Genomic DNA, 14,546 nt, shown 5'->3' on the forward strand with positions numbered 1-14,546 from the left:
CTGCCAAGCCTGTGGTGTTTCGTTAGAGCAACGTGACTTTACTAACACACCTCTGATGGTTTGCATACATGTACCTCCAAAGGCCCAGGGGAGACTGGTCCTCAGCCTGTGGCAGTATTTGGAGTTGGTAGAGGCTTCCAGAGAGGAGGCCTAGTTGGAAATCTTCCAATGGCAAGCTGTGCTCTTTAAGGAAATCGTAGGAGCCCAGGCCCTTCCTATCTCTTTGGTGTCTTGGCTGGCTGGGGCACAAACAGTTTCTACACCATGTGTTTCCTCCATGATATACTGTCTCACCACAAGCCACAAGGAATGGAACCTATTGACCATAGACTGAAATCTCTGAAACTGTAAACCCAAACCTGTGTCTTCTTTCTAAGTTCATTCGCTTCAGTATTTTGTTCTAACGACAGAAGGCAGGATAGCTGAATGGGTAGAAGTGCTTCCATACAGGCCTGGCAAATTGAGTTCGGTCCTCAGATTCCACAGGATGGCAGGAAATGGCCAACTCCTGAGTGTTGCCCTCTGACTTCTATACACATTCGAAGGCTTGTGTATGCGTGTACACCACACACACACACACACACACACACACACACACTATACACTAAAATTAATAAATAAAATTTGTAGAATGTTATTAAAATCTTGGGTGAAAAGACTGTGACAAAAATGAATTTGCTTTTTATAGCTGTTAAAGGATTGCAGATAAGCTAATAAAACAATAAGCCGATTATTTGGTAACTGGGGGACTTGACATTACTTAAATTGAGTGAGAGATGGGTTCCTTCCCATTTTAAGGTAAAGTATCATCCATTTAATTACATTATACACTGAGTAATTTTGCAAAGCAAGCATATTGAAAACGTTAACCTTACCTGTTATATGAAAGTCAAACAAAGGTTTCCCCTCTGGTTCTATGAGTAATTAATCAATTTTTCACTCTTTTTTTTTTTTTTTAAGAAACAAATTTCTAGTGTCCCTACACCACCTCCGGACATTATTTCTTAAAGCATCATAATGTGCTACGATATTATTTGATTTTTAAACTTGTTTCTCTTAAATACAGCCAGAGTGATTACTGCACTGTTGCTAAGAATTTCCAGAGATTTTTAAAGACACAGTTCTTTTATTTGTTCTCAGCAAGTACTTTTAAGCATTTAGGTTGTTTAAACTCAGAGCTAGGCAGGGAGACTGGTGATAAAGCTAAGAATAAATACACAGAAGCAAAATAATTAAATATAAGTGCTGAAGTTCCCTTGGAATTGTTGTCCGCTCAGGAGCGATAAGTCAACCGGCAGGTTGGCTGTCTCCACTCTTCCCTCAAGCTAATCTGTTGCAACAATACATTCTAGATAAAAGTTTACAGCCGGAGTGAGGTTGAGCAAGAATTCCAACAGTGGTTCTGAAATGGAAGTGACTGATGAACTAAGTGATTAGATGTGTTTTCTCTGCTCTCACCAGGGCCCTGGATGTGTTCTGGCAGGTAGGCCCCCATCTCTGCAGAGCAAGGGTCACCGCGGGCAAACGAGTATCTGAACAACAAAGAAACTTACCACATGGCAGAGCAGTCAAAATTCACCAAAAGCCACTTGTGGGGATTAAAGTTAAAGGAATCTGCAAACTGCAGAGGAATAAGAACAAAAAGAAAACAGTCACCGCTCTTTAGGGATAAAGCAAGCGCCTGTGCGTTCTAAGAGTTCATTACGTACACTAATATCACACACGATTCCCCGGTGCGAGAGTTCAAAGCACTGGAAATCCAGAATATTTAATTTATAAGTACTGTGTCCAGAAAAGACAGATTGGGCCTGCAAATCCTTTGTGCACGTCGTTCCTTCAACTACCCAAACTAGCAAAGTCCACAGAATAAATGTATCATCGTGAGCCCAGGAAAGAGAAAAAATTTAAAACCAAATCGACAGTGATTAAACATTCCCTTTTTTATTTAACTGAAGGCTCCTTTGCCAGCCTGAGAACAAGATCCTACTTTCCACGCGTACTTAAGGGTTTTCTTCCTCGATTTGAAAGACGGTGTCTAAGTCCCCTGAATTCCTGACAGTCCCGGGTTTCTTGAAGGATCGCAGCTAACAGCCGCAGCCTCACAGACCGTGTTTTCAGGGAGAAAATAGGTTTCAGCTACCGACAGCAGCTGAAGGCTCCTCCTGGGTTTCAGCTCTGCACACACAAACCCCAGAGCCTCACAAAGGCTGCTTTCTGCCGTTTCCCAAACGCAGGCCCTGGGTTCCCATGTGACTGATGAGAGGCAATGGGTCCATCTGAATGTCAGGGATTTGGCCTCCGAGCTCAATCTAGATAGAAGTGAGGCTCAGTCTCGCCCAATTTCCTAAAGAGACATTTTTCAAACTTCCCAAGGCTTTGCGGTGGCTCCTCTTTATTTAATTCCAGGGACCCTCACGGAGGAGGCAGCAAAGCCCTAAGGGGCCTGATTGGTGTCAGTGATAGACTTGGGGCCAGCCAAGCAAGCTTCCATATGGACCCAAGCTGGAGGTGCCGATTCATTTCCTCCCAGGTTTCAGAAAAAGTAATTTTGAGAAGGAGACAGGAAATTACAGCAAGTTTCATTTGTTGATAAAAGGAAACAAAAGGTTAAAGAGGAGCATTGTTTGCTAGGGATTTTATTAGTTCCCTCCGCTGGGGCTGATCTGTTTAAACTTCTTTCATTACGGTACAGTGATATTTTCCTCCCGCTGACAGAGAGGACGGCCCTTATCTGCAAGGGTCGGGCCACAGCAGGATATTGCAGCCGCTTATCTGACCACGGAGCAGCCAAGCCCTCAGCCAGGCAAGGAGAGAGCAGTACCACTAATGGAGGAAAAATCGCAGCGGCTCCTTGTCCCTGTGAGTGCCGCGAAAGCAGTCTACTGTTGATAGGATCTGACTGCGGTGCCCATCGCTGTGGTGGTCTGTCTGTCCCGCACCCCTCTGTGAAAGGCGAAACTCTGATTTGTTGGTTCAGGCCAAGGAAGAGCACTGGTCGATCAGGAAACCCTAAACCTGGACTCAGCAGCCTACGGCCTAGGCCTGACTCTGGGAAAGGAGCCGCACAGCCCTTCTTCCCTCCACTAGTTAGAAGGACAAACGGCCTGAGTGTCCCTTATCTGAAATGCTTCTTTATATTTAAAGAGTATTTGCACGTACAGAGTGAAGTTGATTAGCCATTGGCCCCGAAACTAAACATGAAATATAAGTGTCTGGTGGTGCAGCTTGGAGGTAGTTTTACTCAGTGTTTTTAAAACGTCGATGTATGAAATGGAGCTTCACGATATGGAATTTGCCTCTTTGGCATAAGTGCTCGGAAAGTTTCTGATTTTGGACGTTGGAGTTTGGCTTTGAAACGTCCACATATCATCAAGATTAGTGTTCATTTCTGAGACCCGAACACCCACAAAACGAGCTATGGGACATGAAAGGGGTTTGGCATCAGAATCATAGCATCAGAACTTCCCACATGTTAACGCAGCCCTCAGTCCTTGGTGGTTTCAACCTCGTTCTGCTTCCTAGGATGGATCTAAGTTTCGCATATGAGAAACACTCAATAAGGAACCTACTGACTGCCTGACGCAGCACAGATAGAAGCCACAATGCGATTTTGTTCATTAGCAAAGAAGGCAAGATACTATTCTCTGGAAAGACGGGACAATTTTTACTCCATGCCTTTGATGCTGGCTTTTCTGTTATTACAGTCTTATGAGAATCCAAAGTAGTAATTAGAAAATTGATTGGCAAGCCTGATATGCAAGCAGAAAGAGGTTTAGAGGTAGTTTCTTCAAGCCCTGGTGGAAAGTGGTGAAGACATCTAATGCGTGCTCAGTTGCCTACGCAGCAAACTCTTCTTAAAAGCGCAGCAACTCCTTAGGATAAACCCAGGGAGGATTCGTCAGGATGAAATCCATTTTACAGTGTGAGTAGAGGGTACCTAAACTGCCCAAGGTCACATGGTGATTCCAATCCAGGAGCCTAGCGGTAAAGCCTGCGCGCTGATTCCGCTTCTCTTAGAAGGCGAGGTCTCAAGAAACCACGTCTTCCACGAAGAAAGCAATTCTTTCCTGGCTCAGGCACTGGCTCTTCTATTTTAGTACCGCCTTCCTTGGACACACTTCTACAAAAGGCCTCTTGGGGCTCTTTAGTGCATTAATCTGCTAGTTGCCAGGTAGAAAAGTTTCCTATCCTGTGTGGACTGCCAAACAATGGAATTCTGCCCGAGTCTGGAAGGCTATCGGTGATACCTGTGGTAAGCCTGCACTGATTTATGTTCTGTAGTTCTATGGAGAGAAGAGTCCTAGCTGTTTTGATTGCACTTCTCAAGGAAGAGTTCCATTTGATATGAAAGGATACATTTTGCAATTTTCAGAAGACTCCATAAGACACTTCAGTGCATTGGTGACTCTCGATGGGAGATTGACTAAGGAGACCGTCCTGCTCAGGTATACAAGAAGAATGCGAACAACACATTGAGCCATCTTGGGTGGGAATTGCAGATTGACATGTTGAATTATTGTTTGGGTAGAATGCGTAGAAATTTTATTTTGCTCAGAAATATTTTTTTCATAGCTTTATAAGTCTAACCTATGATGCACAGCTCTGCCCAGAATTTGTAGCAACTGGGAAATAGCTGTCAGTCTCGGGAAAGCTTCAAAAGACAGACTGCATGACTAGAATGTCCCCAGCCCCTGTCCTGAGGAAGTGTAATTTCTTTTTAATTAAGTTAGTTCTCACTTTTAAAAATGATGTGTGTGGGGGCGTGGGATAGATGCATGTGACTGCAGGTGTGCACAGGCTAGAGACATCAAATCTCCTAGCATTGCAGCTATGGGAGTGGGAGTAGATGCTGGAAATCAAACTCAGGTCCTCTGCGAGAACAGTACGTACTTGGAATCACTGATTCACTTCTCCAGCTCCCTGGGGAGATGTAATTTCTAATAACCGTTGCAGTTGGCTAGAAAGTAGTTTGCTAAAAGAAACCAAAGCAGTAAGAGTTGGGGTGTCCAATTCTTACAAAAGCAGAATTCACTGATAACACATTGAGGTTTTGATTTCTTTCTTTCTTTCTTTCTTTCTTTCTTTTTTTTTTTTTATGATCTTGGGTAGCAGTGATGCTCAGTGGCTAAATACTTGCCAGGTACACAGGAGGCCCCTGGGCTTGATTCCCAGTGCAAAAAGTCAAAATAAAAGACCTTGTTAAACAGCTTAAGGCATACTCACCTCCACGCCATTCAGAAGATACCTGAACTCAGGACAGATAAAGGCACTGCCCGCATAAGCAGCGTCAACGTGCAGCCATATGCCCTCCAGGTTGCCTAATGGTCAGAAGCAAATGGTGAGATCACACTTGGACACACCCCCACCTCATGCAGAGCAAGAATTGCCTGTCTAGAGTCTAGCAAACCTCTTACGTATAGCATATCAATAGTATTTGTGGAACAGATAGCTGGATCTCCAAAAGGCTCCTCCCATCAGGAGGATGTAAAACTGATGCCCAGAGAGCTCTCAGAAAGTGGTGTGTTTTGGGGGGTTGGGGGGGGATGGCATAAATCTTTTATCCCATCACTTGGAAGGACGAGTAGAGCTCTATGAGTGAGTTCAAGATCAGCCTGGTCTACAGAGCAAGTTCCAAGACAGCCAGGAAACCCTGTCTGGAAAAAAACAAACAAAAAGAAAAAAACAAGAAAAAGAAAAGAAAAAAAGAAGGAAGGAAAGAAAGAAAGGAAGGAAGGAAGGAAGGGAGGGAGGAAGGAAGGAAGGAAGGGGAAACACAAGCAATCACCCAGTAGTACAAGGCAGAGTCCAGCACATGGCACCCCTACTGTGCTTACCCCCTCAGCTGGAGTGTCTTTCCTCATTGTATTCGCTAACCCTTCTCAAGGCCTCCTTTCAGAAATACCCTTCACGGAAAGTTGAACACATAATCCAGACTTTGATGGCCTTGGTTGTCAATCTGAGCAGATTTGGAATCACCCAGAAAGATCAAGTTCTTGGCATGCCTGTAAGACCATGTCCAGGGAGCATTAACTGCGGATGCCAAGAGCTGTACCGAAAGTGGGTGGTACCTTCCATTGTGTAGGTCTTGTATAAAGAGAAAAAGCACTTCACCTCCTTGCCTCCGATGCTATGTCCTAGATAGTCACTAGTTAGCTAGTCGTCTATTGCTGGCCCTGTTCTCTGCTGACTTTACACTATAGTTTCCTCTCCCTTCCACTATGGACTCAATACCAGAAACTTTCCAGGTATCTCCAAGTTTGCACCACTGAACTGGAACTGCTGAATCATCTATGTACTGGGTTCCTGAGCAGTGACTGTGTTCCTTGTGTCTCTCTCTACATGGTAGCAGCTGCTGTAGATAACCTAATTCATCCTATTTTTATAACACACACATATGTATGTGTGTGTGTGTGTGTATAGGATATATATGTATGTAGTCTATTGGTTCCATTCCTCTAGAGAATTCTGCAAATCCATACCCTGACATTGATCTGCCTTCTTCATGCCCACCACCAAGTTAGGTAATTTATCTTAAACACTATCTTAAACTACCCTTGGCCCTTGTCATAAATGGCTTATGTTTCCTAACTGAATCAGTCACTTTCATAGTCGGTTGCTATAAAAAAAAAAATCATAACAAAAGCAATTTAAACCAGGTGGTGGTGGCGGCAGTACACGCCTTTAATCCCAGCACTCAGGAGGTATAGACAGGCGGATCTCTGTGAGTTCAGAGCAAGTTCCAGGACTGGCTCCATAGCTACTGAGAAATCCTGCCTTGAAAACAAACAAATGAACAAACAAACGAAAGTAATTGAAGGGAGAATGGGTTTACGCGGCTAACAATTCAAGGTAGAACAGTTCTTACAGCAAGTGTTTGAAGCAGGCCATCCTGTTCGGTCTATGATCAAGCAGCAGAAAATGACGAAGACTCGTCCTCAGCTAACTTTATTTTATGCGGTATAGGTTCCCAGCCCAGTGAATTGTGTTACCACTTTCAGGGTGGGTATTTCCACTCAATTAACCTAATCCAGATAATCCTCCAAGGTTCTAGCCAGAGGCTAACCTAATCTGAATAAAGGTATAGGTGTGCCAGGAAGCTTGTCTCTTAGTGATTCTAGAGCCCAACAAATTGACAGTCAACACTAACCTTCACTGCAACCACACCTAGAGGGCTTTCTCTGCAAGCACGCTCTCTCTCAATAGGGGTGTATCTTTGCTCACTGCTCTGAGGATGTCTGCCCGCGTTCATCCATCCACCTAACCTAAACTTCATTCTTTCACAGGCAAAGGAAGGTAAAGGTGGTACCTATATCTTTGAGTACACACTAGATAATACTCCTACTTTGCCTATACTGTCACTTAGAAGTCAGTGAAAACAACATTCATTTTCAAGCCCGGGTATAATACTGCACACCTTTAATTCTAGCACTTGGGAGGCAGAGGCAGGTGGATCTCTGTGAGTTCAAGGCCAGCCTTATCTACAAAGAGAGTTCCAGGACAGTCCTGGCTTGTCACACAGAAAAACCAAAAGTAAAAAGAAAGAAAGAAAGAAAGAAAGAAAGAAAGAAAGAAAGAAAGAAAGAAGAAAAGAAAAGAGAAGAAGAAAAAGAAAAGAAACAAAAACTGATTTTCAATGTTGCATAGCAATTATCATACAAATTAAAACATCTCTTAAGTCTCAGGAAGTAAACAAATCTCACATGTCTCAGGAAGGTCCTGAAACTTGTAAGATTTACAAGACCCACCTCCCCCAAATTATATAAACAATAATGGCTACTAGGGAAAAGAGATTGGCCAGCAATGCTGCCTACAAATTCTGCCAGGAGCTCCGGGGTGCAGCTTCTGTTGAGATATCACCCAGGCTGCTGTGGGCTTCTCAGTGATGTAGCCACCCTTGAGTCATCCATGTTCCTGCGAGTAACCCCTCACCCAAACTCCTGTAAATAACCCCAATAAAGTCAATGGTTCACCAAGTTGGACTTTTGTGGGATAATTTGGTCTTTCCTTGGTTTCCTTTCTGGGATGAGTAATGCTTTGTATCTTTCTAGGAAAACTCATACAACATGAAAAATAGCCCAGCCACCAAGTATAGTCACGAGGTGGGTAAGACCTAAAGGTTGAGGCTACAGAAAGGGTAGTTGGCAGCCATTCCTGCACAGACCAAGATACTGGTGTTCTTATATTTAGACAAAATGATGGATCCACCACTGATTTTTTTTTTCATACATGAGGACCATTATTGTGTGTGCTGCGAGGAAAAATGAATCATTCTGAACTCTGCTGATAAAAGATGTAAAAGACATTCCAAAGCTTTGATTCAGTTCTCTCTTCAAACTGAGACTCTTAGGAAATCAAGGTCAGATGAATTATAAGCATTGTGGCTACCGCTATGCCAGAACACCAGATTTAAAAACCAAGGTACGATAAAGAAACTCAGTCTTTAGAAGCAAGGGTGAAGGTGTCAGTCTCAGCAGCTGCTCACATGACCTCAGTTGGATGAGGCAAGAGACAAAGACTTAGGATAACACAAGACTCTCCCCGGGGAACCGCGGGATCATGACGGATGGCCATCACAGCCATTACTCAGATTAGCTGTGAAGCCAGAAGAACTCTATACTCCTTTGTAAGACAAGACATGCTGTAATTTGAATGTCCGTTAAATCAAGCGGAGGATATTACCTTTGGGAAGTGACCAGATTATCATGGTGAAATTCAGTTAACACCCTTGTAAAGGAGACACCGGAGAGGCTGCTGTATCTTCTACCACAGGCAGACACATAGAAGATGCCGCCCGTTAGCCAGAGTATGAGCTCTCTCCAGGCTTCAGATCCACCCATGCTCTGATGCTGCATTTTTACACACCAGAAGTTTAAATAAGGAATCCTGTTATTTACAGCCCCTGGGGTGTGTGGACTAAAAACAAGATGATTCCGTGTTTTCCACAGGTGCCGCTTGGGTCCCACTTAGACTGTTATCTATAGTATTTGCTTTCTTAGCTGAGGTCCTTTAGCGGAGTTCCATAGATGCCACTGTTCATGTTCAGTTCAGGTTGTTGAATGAAAGAGTAAGATCAGACAAGTTGGAAAGTCTGCATGGGCCCACAGTAAGAAACACTCACACAGCCGGGCAGTGGTGGCACACACCCTTAATCCCAACACTCAGGAGGCAGAAGCAGGTGGATCTCTGTGAGTCTGAGGCCAGCCTGGTCTTCAGGACAGGCTCCAAAGCTACACAGAGGAACCCTGTCTTGAAAAACTAAACAAAAACAAACAAAAAAGAAGCAATCATACCATAGCATGGGGAAGGTAGGGGTCTGGAAGGACTTTTAGGTGTCTCTCTCTCTCTCATCCCTCTGCTGCTCCCCCCATATCCCCCCACCCTTTAGATAAAGGCAGGCTGGGTAAGCCAGTGAGACCTTGAAAAGAAAGCAGGTCATTCAGCTTTACTCCTGTGTCTCAGAGTTTGTTCCATAGCACCCAGATGAGGGACAGCTCAGTCTGAGTCTCACCAGCTAAGGGATGAACAGCTACGGCCACCCTAGAAGGCTTTTGGTACTTTCACCAATAAACCTGGTTCGGTAGGTAGGAAAAAACCCAACGGAGCACCAAACTGTCTTGACTGAAGAAGTAAGTTTACCTGTAGATCTAACCTCTACTCTGATTCCTAAGAAATGACCTATGGACCTAATTTTTTTTGCCTGGAGCTTTGGCCCAGACATTCTGATACTGTGATTTATGATGGGGACACTAGGCGATGCCATAGCAGTTTTGACTTCTGGAGGAGTTGCTGTCTAAAGGTATTAGCTGGGCTTCCAGGAGGGGCTGAGGAGACCAAGTCCTCATAGAAACAGACAGTAAAGCATTAGGAGAACTTGTCTGATAGGAAATGTCTTGACCCAATACACATGGTTGCACATTATAAGTAGAGCAGTTCATACCACCGTGACTCCTCAGAGACCACCAGAAGGCCCGTGTGCTAGCACTTCGAGACTCTATCCTATGTGTCTCCTTGGCTGATTTTGATGCCTATCTTCAACCATCCCTGTGAGCTAGTTCTCAGTAAGTTTTGAGTCCTCTAGCAGGAGTCCTGAAGCTGTAGCAAGTGTCTGAACAGGGGTTCTCAGACGCAAGGACTACCTTGTGGAGACTGTCTTCTTTATTTGGATTAGTTCCAAACTCCAGCAAAAGATAACTTTCAGATGTTTCTGAGATGCATCTATACAGAGACTGGAGAGATAACCCGGTGGTTAAGAGCACTGACTGCTCTTCCAGAGGTCCTGAGTTCCCAGCAACCCCATGGTGGCTCCTGACCATCTATAATGGGATCTGATGACCTCTTTAGTCATGCAGATAGATATGCAGACAGAGCATTCATATATAAAAAGTACATAAATAAATAAAACTAAAGAAGGAAAAAGAGGAGGAGGGAGAAGAAGAAGAAGAAGAAGAAGAAGAAGAAGAAGAAGAAGAAGAAGAAGAAGAAGAAGAAGAAGAAGAAGAAGAAGAAGAACAAAAAGAGCAACCGCCGTTTCTATATGGGCTTCTCCTGGCCTTATGAGGAAGTAAGATGGAATTGACAATGCCTCTGTGTTCTGCATGATTGGCTGAACCAGCCCCATCATCCAGGCCCTTTCTACACACATAGGAATTATGTAGACACAGCACAAACACACAACAGCTAGATATAGGGGGTTACACATGTCAGGCATATTAATACTGAGCTCACACCACCTTTGTCTTCTGCAGCCCTTGGCTTCTTCCTCCCACTAGAACATTTTTTCTAAGAGGCCACCTCAGTTTGCAGAAGCCAGGCCAGGCTGGCCATGGTGCACAGCCTACTTATAGCCCTTCTGGCCCTCAGGATGAAGCTGTGACAGGCTGTAAGACATCCCTCCCCTCCCAATTCCCTGAGATTGCCTACTATGCCCAGCCAGACACCTTCCTCAGTGTCCCCAAGTGTGCATCCAGTTTCTAAGGCTCCCATCTATCCATCTGCCATAACCTAACCTCTTCCTAATTGACACCTCCTATGGCAATTGATCCATCCAAGTGGACTAATGTCACCATCCACTCTGGGGCACCATTTTCAAAGGGGCTAAAAAGAGGCCGAGTTTCCAGAAGCAGAAGCTGGAAGAAAGTCATCTTCTGAGAGATGGTGAGTGGAGAACTCTGTGTTGTCTTGACTAGGTTATTGTAACCAACAAGAGGCCAGCCCGGAACACAGTGCTTGATGGTGAAGCATGCTAATTAATGATAGCGAAATAAAAGGCACCGGTTTAGAGACAATGGGTTACAAAGGTTTTAACTATAAGACACTACCACTGGTTAGTAATATTGCCCTCCAGTATGAACACTGGCCATGCATGAAAGGGCTTGGTGTTGGCCTTGTCAACACCCCCCGACATTGTCCCAAGAGCAATCTCTGGGATTGAACCCAAAACAGCAAAACACACATCAGGCTCTGCCACAGAACTAGACCGGCCTGACAGAGGGAGCTGCAGGACAGCAGGGCAGCCTAAGCGGTAATCACCCAGCCCTGTGAGCGCTCATGGCAGGGGCCACCTGCTGGCTGTCATCTTCCTGCTCCTGTGGGGAGCCAGATTGAGTTCAGGGATAGCAGCCCTGTAGGCTCTAGCTGGCAGAAGACTTCAGCGCTTTAAATCCGATAGCCCTGGGGAATGACATCAGCCGGCTGTTGGCCAGGACATTCAGTCCTTGGCCTGACATCTGAGTCAGAGGACTTCGACTAGCTTGGCTGAGCTTGTGAAGGTCTGCAGCTAACGAGGCCCACAGTCCAGCCATAGCTGGGGATGGCCAGCTAGTTCAGTGTGTTCTCAGCCTGCTGTGTGTGGCTGTCTTTAGCCAGTAATAATCCCAGCTGTGCCATAGCTCATCACAGGTGGAGCCAAACTCCGAGGGAATGGCAAGGCTGTGTCTACCCCACTTCTCATGGTTGGTGATTAGCCTCACGGTCCTGGCGGTACAAGCATGTTCTACACGTAGTACATGCCTTTCCTACGGCCCATTGTCTGTGTGAACTCCCCTGAGCTGCGCTGTGAAGGAAATACTGTTTTACCATTATGAGAGCCGTTTTTCTTTCCAATTTTTAGATAGGGGAAAATGAAGGTCAGGATTTAAGACATGCAGCTGTAAGCTATAAGCTCCTCTGCTGCTTAAGGTCATGGCCAGCCCTCCCCACCACCACCACCACATCAGAGTGCCTGTGCTACTTCCATCCCTGTCTCCTGCTAGCCAGGGAATAATGACCCAGGGGAGAAGAGCCCATTCCTGAGAAGAGACCACAAGCAAATGGGGTTAGGAGAGGTGGGAAACGTGCTTGGCCCACACAGGCTGACAAAGAAGCCAGATGCCAAGCAGGTGGCATGATGTCTGGCACCAGTCAAAGGACTGAGGTCAGAGAGCTTGCTAGGGACAGCTCCACCTGAGCCTTCACGTCCCCGAGGGACAGAGAGGAGTGAATTTCATGAGCTGACATATCCTTGGTGCCGTGGAAAGATTTCCAAGGCCTGCTGAGTTCCCAGCGCTCGCATCAAAGGTGAAACTCTAGAAACACAGGCGTTTATTCATTTTGCAGCTAACTCTGAATTCTAGTCTCAACGGGAAAGACAAAATGTCCTGATTGAGGGAGGAAGGAGAAGAGCACGAGCTCTGGAAATTATCTGAAATGGAGCATTCTCTGTAGAAGTTTAGCTTGACAGTATTGATTTGCTAAATCAATACTAAGAGCTGCATGCTGCTTAATGACGGGCAGTCTGAGAAATGTATCATTCCTCAAAGTGGTCATTGGGAAAGCATGGTAGAGTGTGCTTGTACACACCCGGGGTGTAGCATATGCCATCCTAACTGGTATTTATCCTCACTGAAAACGTTACTGCACATCACAATAATTTATTTATTTTATTTATTTATGTATTTATTGTTTGGGTTTTTTAAGACAGGGTTTCTCTGTGTAGCCCTCGATGTCCTGGATGTCGCTCTGTAGAGCAGGCTGGCCTCAAACTCAGAGATCCGCCTGCCTCTGCTGTCTTAATGCTGGGATTAAAGGCGTGCGCCACCACTGCCTGGTTTACAATAATTTACTTTCTTTAAAAAAAATAAAAATGCAACAGGCAATGGTGGTGCACACCTTTAATTCCAGCACTCGGGAGGCAGAAGCAAACAGATGTCTGTGAGTTCAAGGCCAGCCTGCTCTACAGAACAAGTACCAGGACAGCTACACAGGAGAAACCCTGTTTCGAAAAACCAAAACTAGAGAGAGAGAGAGAGAGAGAGAGAGAGAGAGAGAGAGAGAGAGAGAGAAATGAGAAATGTGCCGGGCAGGGGTGGCACACACTTTTAATTCCAGCACTCAGGTGGATCTCTGCATTTGAGGCCAGCCTGGTCTACAGAACAAGTTCCAAGACAGCCAAGGCTACACAGAGAAGCCCTGTTTCAAAGACCAAAAATCAAAACAAACAAAAAAAAAGGGGGGCACGACAAAAGACTGGATTCAAACAACGCATGCCATATGAATGCCATGAACACACAGGACCTTCATGTTGGGGTAATTGCTACAAATGTTGAGGCATTTAGTTTCCTTAACATGGCCACCATATCCTAAGCATTATGTTTCCACAAAGTACTTGGACATTTTCTCCCTTTCAAATAGTCTGTTGGTATTGTTGAGCTCAGCTGTTGTGCAATTAGTTCAAACTCTGAGTTTGTAATTTAAGTCAATGGGGTTACATTATTGTAAATAGAGGATGAGGCGTGCAAATCAGGATGATTAGAATTAATGAGGAGGAGCACAGCTCAGAGTGAAAGGGTGGCTAAATCCTCCCCTTCAAATAAAAAGTATTTGAAGAATACTTTTTTAAAAAAAAACAAAAACAGAAACAAAAACTGAATCCGATACTTACAGATGGGTCCCACTTCTAGGAGATTGTCAAAAGAGCAGCAAGATGTGGTCCCCAGTGTAGCAACCACCTAGGAAGTAAAAAAAAAACAAAACACCATTTTACCATTTATGTTGCCATTATTATAACCCAGCCCTGCTTCCACAGCCATTGCTAGTGGATAGCCCAGGCACAATGCTAATGAATGTTTATGTGGAGATGAAAACCCATGAATCTGTGGTTAATCTTTTGGTTAAAGTATTATAGCAGAAAAAGAGAGCAGACCTATGAACAACAGTCTCAACTGTGGACTGGGGAGATGGCTCAGTGGGTAAGATTGCTTTCTCTGAAAGCAAAAGACCTGAGTTCAAATCCCTTGCTTCCAAATAAAACCTAGGCATAGACCCGCATGCTTGCACCTCCAGCATTGGGAGACAGACACTGGTGGATGCTGGGAACTTTCTGGTCAGTTGACTTGATCAAAACAGTGGGCTTCATGTTCAGTGAGAGACCCTATCTAAAAAATAATACAAGGGCTGGAGAGATGGGTCAGCAGTTACGAGCACTTGCTGCTCTTATAGAAGACACAGGTTTGATTCCCAGAACCTCCATGGCTGCTCACAATTGTCCATAACTTCATTTTCAGGGGATG

The 14,546-nt window shown here is 44.8% G+C and overlaps 1 protein-coding gene across 3 annotated transcripts in view; it reads right to left on the bottom strand.

The window, feature by feature from the left end:
* Ddc (dopa decarboxylase) overlaps nucleotides 1-14,546 on the bottom strand; it is an 88,859-nt gene that overhangs the window by 18,987 nt on the left and 55,326 nt on the right. For all 3 annotated transcript variants that reach the window (XM_048435449.3, XM_085692219.2, XM_085692218.2), the window contains exons 7-9: nucleotides 13,919-13,985; nucleotides 5,224-5,318; nucleotides 1,554-1,621 (exon numbers count right to left, since the gene is read on the bottom strand). In XM_048435449.3, coding sequence (XP_048291406.1) covers nucleotides 1,554-1,621; nucleotides 5,224-5,318; nucleotides 13,919-13,985 — 230 coding nt within the window. The remainder of the gene's footprint in view (nucleotides 1-1,553; nucleotides 1,622-5,223; nucleotides 5,319-13,918; nucleotides 13,986-14,546) is intronic.

This window comes from Myodes glareolus, chromosome 8 (genome assembly GCF_982192425.1).
Source record: "Myodes glareolus chromosome 8, mMyoGla1.1, whole genome shotgun sequence".
NCBI classification, from domain to species: Eukaryota; Metazoa; Chordata; class Mammalia; order Rodentia; family Cricetidae; genus Myodes; species Myodes glareolus.